Source organism: Scylla paramamosain, chromosome 18 (assembly GCF_035594125.1).
Source record: "Scylla paramamosain isolate STU-SP2022 chromosome 18, ASM3559412v1, whole genome shotgun sequence".
NCBI classification, from domain to species: Eukaryota; Metazoa; Arthropoda; class Malacostraca; order Decapoda; family Portunidae; genus Scylla; species Scylla paramamosain.
Window position 1 is genome coordinate 900001 of NC_087168.1, and position 8909 is coordinate 908909.

General features: G+C 42.1%; 1 protein-coding gene across 1 annotated transcript in view; it reads right to left on the reverse strand.

The window, feature by feature from the left end:
• The window catches only part of LOC135108978 (uncharacterized), an 89938-nt gene extending 81483 nt beyond the window's left edge, over positions 1-8455 (reverse strand). The window contains exons 1-3 of the mRNA XM_064019895.1: positions 8372-8455; positions 4200-5779; positions 2693-2804 (exon numbers count right to left, since the gene is read on the reverse strand). Of these exons, the coding sequence (XP_063875965.1) occupies positions 2693-2804; positions 4200-5654 (1567 nt within the window). The 5' untranslated portion in view covers positions 5655-5779; positions 8372-8455. The remainder of the gene's footprint in view (positions 1-2692; positions 2805-4199; positions 5780-8371) is intronic.
• Positions 8456-8909: the final 454 nt, after the last annotated feature.

Here is an 8909-nt window from a genome sequence, read left to right on the forward strand (position 1 = left end):
GAAATGTGGAGTGATGTCATTTAGCAATTTATTTATTATTATATTTATTTATTTAATTATTTACTTATTTACCTGCCTAGAAACACTTATTAAGCGTTCCACACATTTGTTGGCAGGTGCAGTGACCGTGAGTGCCTGAGCTGGAAAAGTACCTCACGCAACCTGGATCCACACTCGGTCATTAAAAGCATTCATTGTATATAACAGATTTTGCCTTAACCTCCGCTCTTCGCACTAATGGCTCTGTATCGCCGCTGGGTTCATCTGTTAATAGGGAGTCGCGTAGTGTGTTATGCTGGAACGTCTCCTGCAGTACTGAACGTCCCCGCGCTGAGGGAAAGGCAAGGCTGGGATGGTAAAGTTGGGCTGTAATGATTTGACGACTCTCATTACGCTGATGAAATGTGGAGTGATGTCATTTAGCAATTTATTTATTATTATATTTATTTATTTAATTATTTACTTATTTACTCTATTGAAATAAGTATCTGCCAAAAGTAGTAGATAAGACGCAGGAACTTTTAGGAATACGAACCGTAAATTAAACCAGAATATAAACTGATGTAAGGAAACGATACTCGCTAGACATTTTTTTTTCTCTCTCTTCCCCTTTGTGGCTTCTCTCTTTTCAACCTCCGTGTGTCGAGGCGGGTACTGACAATCTAACACTGAGTTCGAATCCGTCACCAGACAACATTGTAATTACTTTGCTATCGTCATCAGCATTAATATAGTCATAGTCATCATTTTTACTAGTACGACAATTATTTATTACACCGAGGCAGATAAAGACAAACGAACACTGAGACTGATTCCGACGCCAGGCAACATTGCAGTTATTTTGTTATCAGGATCGATATACTTAGTGTAGAATCACCTTCATTATCATCTTTACTGTTACAACTACTATTTGTTACGAAGAGAGAGACACAATAATTCTCACATGAGATTCGAGTCCAGCATCAGATGGTGTTGTCATTATGAATTAGTTACCATTAGGATCCGTAGTCACAATCATCACCATCATTACTGCTACAGATAGACAGACACCATCACATAATGTTCGAATTCGACGTTAGGTAGCATTATCATCAATACCATTACTATTATTAACATAAACACCATCATTGTCGTTATCACTACTACTACTACTACTACTACTACTACTACCACTACTACTAATATATTTTACATACTACTACTACTTACTATGGCAATTAATACCATTATGCAGCCTATTTACATGCTCCAGTAATAAAGGCAATTACCACGTATTCATTAGGAGTAAATTACGCCCATCATTTCGAGCGTGGCTAATGCAATCTAGAAAATGTACGACCAGCGGACGATGACTTTCATTAGTGACGCTTACGCAGCTCACACACACCCGCGCGTATAGCGCTCCTGCTGACTCAAGCTTCAAAGGACCGAGTTATTAACGTTGGTTTCAAATTTAACTTAAGACATGATATTTAAGACATAACATATAAGAACATAAGAACAGAGGAAGAAGCCATGACTACCTCCATAAAATATGCTAATTTATTTCACCTATCATCCCAATCCATAAAATTGGTTTGATATTTTAAAGCTCTCTAATGACTCAGCACTAGGTACCTGATTATTTAGTCAATCCCAATCATGTACCAGAAATACTGACTTTTACACAGCCTACACGTGTTTAACTGCTGGTTACTAAGTCTGCAAGCGATGCGAGGACCCAGCTACTCATGTTCAGTCCAAATTTAACAATAGGAAATATTAAGAACACAAGAATTCATGAGAGCAAATTAAGCTGCAGGAAGTTATCAGTCCCGCACGTGGCAGTCTCTGGATAAACCATACCTATCTATTTCCTATTCCTATCTTATTTCCAGTATTTATAAATAAACGGTACATCTATTTGAGAAGATACGAAAATAAGGGAAGCAGCAAGGAGCCATCAGTCCCGCACGTGGCAGTCCCTGGATAAATATCTCTATGTATTTCCTATTCCTATCCTATTTTCTGCCTTTATAATTAATTAAAGGGAGCATCCATTTAAGAACATAGTAAAATAAGGGAAGCAGCAAGAAGCCATCAGGCCTACACGTGGCAGTCCTGCTATGTATATCACTATCCATAAAAATTGTCTAATCTTTTGAAACTTCACTTATGATTCAGCACTAGCGACTTGATTTCTGAGTGTGTTCCAGTCATCTACCATTATGTGCGGACAACTTTCTTCTTATTCATACACCACGTAAAATTTATCAACAGTTTGGGTTGTGGCGCCGCAACATCCAAGCCATATGGCGCTTAACAAGGTCACATAATGCCACAATATCAAACTGGCGTCTACAGAAAGGTCATATGGTCATAAACGACATCACGTGACGCCACGCTGACAAGGACAAATAGCGCTGCAACAACCAAGTCATATGCCTTACAGAAACGTCATATGCGCCACAGAAAACGAGGTCATAAGACGCCCCAATATAGTCATATGGCGCCAAGACAAGATATATTATCACCGCACCATACACCGGGTGATATGGAGGCGCCAAAACAAGGTAACGACGCACCGGAAACCTGCAGGAAGTTAACACCGAACTCGCAACGTTTCGGCCATGAGTCAGGCACAGCATTACAGATCCACCCGGCCACACGAGCCCACTATTAGAGTCACGGGGAAGGGGAAGCCAACACTCACCGTTCTGGTCGCCGCGGAGCACCAGGGAGGCCGGGAAGACGCCGGTGCGAACACTGGTGCCGCCGTTGAAGATCAGGCCGTGGCAGATTCCCGATTCGTCCTCGCTCACGACCTGGGAGAGAGGAAGGAATGGAGCTTATGAGGCAGGCAGAGGACAACGGGATATGTGAGGAAAGAGAAGGGAGTAGGGATGGTGAGACGGAATAGAGAAAATGAGAGAATAGAGATGATGAAAAGGCCAAGAGAGTTTCGGCACGTAGAGAAAAGAGGAAGAGACAGGGCAGGAGAGTTAGAACACTTAAGGAAAAGAGGGAGGAACAGGAGAGATGAAATGGGCTAGAGAGGAAAGTATTTTTTTGGGGAAAAGAGGAAGGAATACGCGTTAATGAGACTGACAAGGAACGATAGGATACGAAAGGAGGCGGCAAGAGAAGACACGTAGGAAAGAAAGCATTAGATATTAATATGATTTGAGTGTTTTTAACAGTATGATTATTATAGTCTCTGTGCAAGTGTAGGGGTGCGTGGCTCATATACTTTTTCATGTGTTTTAAAAATGCCATAAGTATAAAAAGAAAGGAAATGAATAGCAAGGTGGCTCTGATGAAATATGTTCTAATCTAAGTAACCTAACCTAATCTAACATTCCATTCGTAAGATTTCTCGTTCGTATTACAGATTTTAGAGGAAGTAAAGCACGCATAGATTTCGTCTTCCACCAATAAAAATACACACAAAAATATAATTTCTCTGGTCGCGACGCAGTGACAGTGAAAGTACTGGAGTTCAGATACTGGGATGAAATAAAAGATAAGAGTACAAATAAACAGTAAATTTGTAGTTCTAAGAAATATCCCCCATTTTTTTTATCTCTTCCTCTACGACCAAACAAGACCGGGGAGGTAGGGATTAGCTAAACTACTGACTGAATGACGTTAATCGATCTAAGCACACGTAAAAATATTAAGGCAGAGGCGTAAACATATGTACAAAATTTAAGAATGGAGAGAAAAAAATGACTGTGCGCCATTAACATTATTATTATTATTATTATTATTATTATTATTATTATTATTATTATTATTATTATATCAGGGAGAGGCCAAGACACTTCTAATGGGAAGGAAATACTAGAAATACATGTACCTTTGGATATTTTTCTTTATAAATGATCCTACGTGAAAGCCATACACTGGAGGAAAGTTGTATTAATCACATTACACAAAAGACAGCACTTCACCTTGCAGTAACATTGAAGAGTGCACGTGAATGGACGTTATATTTTGTTTGTAACTTCTACACAGACAAATTTCCAAACAGTTGTGCAGGTAAAATCAACATTGACAACTGCAGAACACACACACACACACACACGTTACGAGACACGAAAACCCAACACGCTATTTCGAGTTAATCACTACACAACATAACCAAATTTCAACAATCGGCTAGGGCAGCAACCACTTTCCTAATCCCACACAGTCACAGGAGTTGGGTGCAAACTTACCGCGTGGTGTTGAAACCTGGCTGGTATCCTTGCCTCCGCGCTGTGCCTGAAGCTTTGTTGCCTCATAGAGTGGGACCGCTGCAGTGATGGGCCCCTCTCCTCACTCCTGGACCGTGCACTCCTTAACCTGAGCGATCTCCGTCCAGCACTTACATTATTCCAGTGATCTCTTGTGTACTGCACGGTCGGTTCTACAAACACTTCTTCATCGGCAATAATCCCTCCGCCCTCTCTTCCAGCTACCCCAGCACAGGATAGCGAACATGCTCGTCCCTTTACAGACAGTCCTGGTGCGGAGGCTTCCATAAGGGTACTCTGGTAAGTAGCTCTCTGCATGCCCCGCCTTCTGAATCTCTCCCTAAGGTTGTACTTCGCCAAGCAGAGCTCAGGCATTTGTGGAATATCAAGAAACTGCGGCCTCTGTTCCTTCTTCTTTCTGCCCCTGTCTATTGTATCACCGGATTTGGGTTCCGGTCTATCTTCTCCCCCAAAGTCGTCACACTCTGGGAACGTTTCCTCTACGTCCTCCAAATCAGAGCTTGTGGATCTATTTCTCTTGTGGGCGGCGCGGGACTCAGGCGAGGCAGCAACAAACTTTCCAGGCTTTGAGCGAGAACTGCGAAACTTGTCAAGGGAAACTCCTGGCCTGACTGTGATGGGAGGGTGGTCGCTATTCCTTGCCATCACAATCACCACTGCCTCTTTACCGTGATCCAGGCTTTCCTCTCTTTCCTCCTCTTCCACTTCTGTATCGTCATCCTCCTCCTCGTTATCATAGTACTGGCCATCATGAAGAGTGTCAGTGCTTTCCGTATTGCTCTCTCCTTCAATGTCTCCTTCAGTCTGGCACCAAGTAGACATCCCAGCGCCTCTTGTTGGGCACATTTTCACATTGATCGAGTCATCTGATCTAGAGGTTCTGCAGACTCTCAGCCGCTCCAGGCCTGCCAAGCAATGTGCCTCACGCGCCTCAAGTTCCTCAGAAGACTTGCATATTTGCCAGATCCCTCGTTTACCTTCCTTACTTGAACCATCGAACTCAGAGTCATCGTCTAGAATCTCAGCAGAACGTGAAATGCGACGCTCTCTTCTAATCATCTCCTCTACGTCTCTATTCTTTCTAGGAGTCGGGGGAATATCTCGGTCATCAGTGGTGCGTTTGGCTGTGCTGGTCCAATAAGGAGGTGTGAGAAGCTGGAAATTCAATCTTTTGGGTCTCGGGGAGTGGGCAGCTCGTCGAGGGAGGCTGGTGGATCGGGTCATTTTCGGGGATGTGGGAGGAAAGGACCTGGCTATCCTTTTATACCACAGTAATCGTGGCTCTGGGGAAAGTGTCCTGTAGCGATCAACAGAGTCCGGAGGGTCGTAAGGCGAGGAGAACCTGCTCCATACTGATTCCACCGAGTTCTTCCTCTTGGGTGAACTCGGAAAGGATCCCTTGAACGGAGATGTCATCTTGAGGTGCAGTTCACTGACTGAAGCGTCACGTTAAGGCGAGGAAGCTTAGCAATAGTTACGGTTCATCTTTTAAACTAGTTGACTTTCAGTTTTGTGGTTCTTCAGTTCATTGGTCACAAATACTAGTGATTTAAATGAAATGAACACGTTTTGAATAACAAGTCTTTTTTTACATTATGCTTAAAAAATGGGTAAGTTTATGGTATTTAATGGTTATTTGATTTTTTTTTTTTTGTATTGTACTGTGTTCGATTCTCGTGAAAAGCTTAAACAAAAAGAAATAACTATGCATGTGCATTCAAACTGATAATCGTTTCATATTTCCTATATATTATTGAATTAAGTGAATTTTACATCTAATTTTACTTTTCTTTATCACACTGTATTCGGTATTAGTAAGAATCCTAAAGAAAATAAAAGTAAAAAGACGTATGCATTTCTGATCATTTATCTTTCTATACTTCCTACTCGTTACTAAAATATCTGAGTGAGTTTTACATCCAATTAGTTTTCCTTTTTATCACCACACTGCATTCATTATTAGTATGAAAACGCAGAGAAAATATAAGCACGTATGTATGTTTTATCAATTACAGCTCCACACTATCGAAACAGGTGATTTTTATATCTAATTAGTTTCCTCTTACTCATCACACAGCATTCGGTCCAAGTGAAAAAGCAGCACGAGAGGGAAGCACGCAAGTTGTTAGTGTTATCACATGAATGACCTCTCCATGTCCTTGTTATCGCAGTGAAGTGTTTTGAGCAGCCGGGAGCGCCAGGGGATCGCCGCGTGCTGCTGGTCACATACTCGTACACTGCGCCTCACATATGTGCCAACCGCCGCCCTCATGTGTTTCTCTTATATAATGAACCGTAACCTTGCATACGATATTTCCTCTTTATCTCCTCCTTGTGAACATACACACACACACACACACACACTGACACACAATCACACCACCACCACCACTACGTAGAATATACCAGTTCTAGTCCGATCAGTGAAGTTAAACACCGTTGGGTCTGATTAGTATTTGGATGGGTGACCTGTCTTCCCTTAATAATAGCCAGTGTATATTATTATGTGGGCATACTTTACGTTAGTGCTTGTCAGCTTCATTTGTTTGACACACACACACACACACACACACACACACACACACACACACACACACACACACACACACACACACAGCTCGATGGTTTAATGGCACCGTTCTTTGCCTGTCACTTGCTAGGCTGTGGTTTGTGGTTCGCGCTCCGCTCAGATTGCACAGGTTTTCTTTAGTGAGGAGCGAGTAGATACTATCCATAAGCAATAGGAAAGATGCCTCTCTCTCTCTCTCTCTCTCTCTCTCTCTCTCTCTCTCTCTCTCTCTCTCTCTCTCTCTCTCTCTCTCTCTCTCTCGCCGTGTGGGAAAAGCCTCGAGGCACAGAAATGGTCGAGGTAAACAAGAAATCGTAAATCGTACGCTGTGTTTCTCGGTGACGGCGCCAAGGGAGGAGCGGCGGCGGACGGCAGCAGCGTGTCGTGTTTCTAGTTGATGGCGGTAACCTCAGTCCAAAGCCTTTTGTCTTCCCCGAAAACAAGAGTAATGGAAGTGGGACAGCGAGGGACACTGCTTCTTTTAATGCAAATCCGCTGATGGATGGCCCGGGAAACATGGAACGCGAGGTAAAGGGTTGGCTCAGACGTGCATATTTCTCCTTGCTGCCGGGCCGAGTGTTGCCCACGAAAGTACAGTGTCCTTTACTACAACACATGCCTGATGAAGATTTGTACAGTTTGTCTTATATCCCAAAACTTTACTTTCTTTTTGAGAAGCTTAGAACGAGTGATTATATTTACAGTGTGAAATTCCCTACCTTTCATTCTGCCCTTTTCTTTTAACGTTCAAATGTAGCATCTAGAAAAAAAAAATGTACTTGATTATCATAGCTGGTTCCCGAGACAACCGACATAACTAACAATTTTTTTTTTTTTTGTAGCAATATCATAATATCTCAATTCCGCCGTTTGTCACCCACTTATCGTTTTCTATAACCGCTGAACTGTGGCATGCAAACCTTCAGTATTACAATTTCATCCCCAGATAGTCTATGGCTCAAATGATCAAATAAACCTTTCCCCTTCCATTCAGAAGCAAATCATTATTCTACACGGCAAGTTTTTAGGGAGTGGGTTGTTTTATTGTAGCATTGATCACACAACGCTACTTCTCTTAATACGAATACGTTTCCTCACTACTACAGGAGGGGCAGTGGGCGAATGGTCAGCGCTCAGATGTGGTGATCTTGGGGACCTGAGTTCGAGTCCTGTCGTAAGTTGGTCATTCTTTAAGGTATCGCGGAGTGGCCGAGGAAAACCCACATGCTTAACACTCACAGGGTTCTTATAAATCAATAGTGCGCCTGAGCGCGATCACTCCTTTCTACAGTATACGCAGGGACACTTCACTTGAATACGCTTCACTCACTCGGCACTTCACTCATTGGCCAGGAATCAGAAACGCTTTGCTCTCTCACCACGACTATTTTCAAAGGTTGCAAAGATGACTAGCTGGATTCTCAAGACTTTTTCTCCTAATAATGTAGATATCTTGTTAATTTGTCACTAGCACCGTGAGAGCACCCTTAAAAACCCGTATAGCTTCAATTAGACTTGTTATTCCTAAAGTCCTTTGAAGTGTGGCACAGAATATGATCCTCACCAGACACTTCACTCATGATACGCTTTACTCACTCGATACACGCGAACACTGACGCCAAGATTCAGCTACCCACAACCCGTTCACCAGCCAGTGTTTATCTTATCACTTCCTTTATCGACCCATGCACAAACCTAATTATCTTCGCCCCGCTGATAAGGGATTTCTCTTCTCTATCTTTCTATTCTTATTTGTAAAAAAAAAAAAAATACCTTCCACCTGACTTTTTCTTTCTCTTGAGCTAAACTACTTCGTTGCTGTAGCGTCTTAATTAAGTAGGTAAATAGCTAATTACCTAAAAAAAAAGATTAACTATCTATCTATCTAACCAAATCAGTCAATGTCGATCAATAAATCAGTCAATCTGGTTTTCACTTCCTCTACAGGCAAGAGACATGGAAGAGGAAACAGACTTCTATACCAGGTAAGCTATTCACAGATCATGCTAGGGAATATTACAGAAAGCTATGCAAGCAAAAAAAAAAAAAGTTGTGTTATAGGAAAATGAAAGAGGTATTGTTAAAAGAAAACCCCCCCCCAA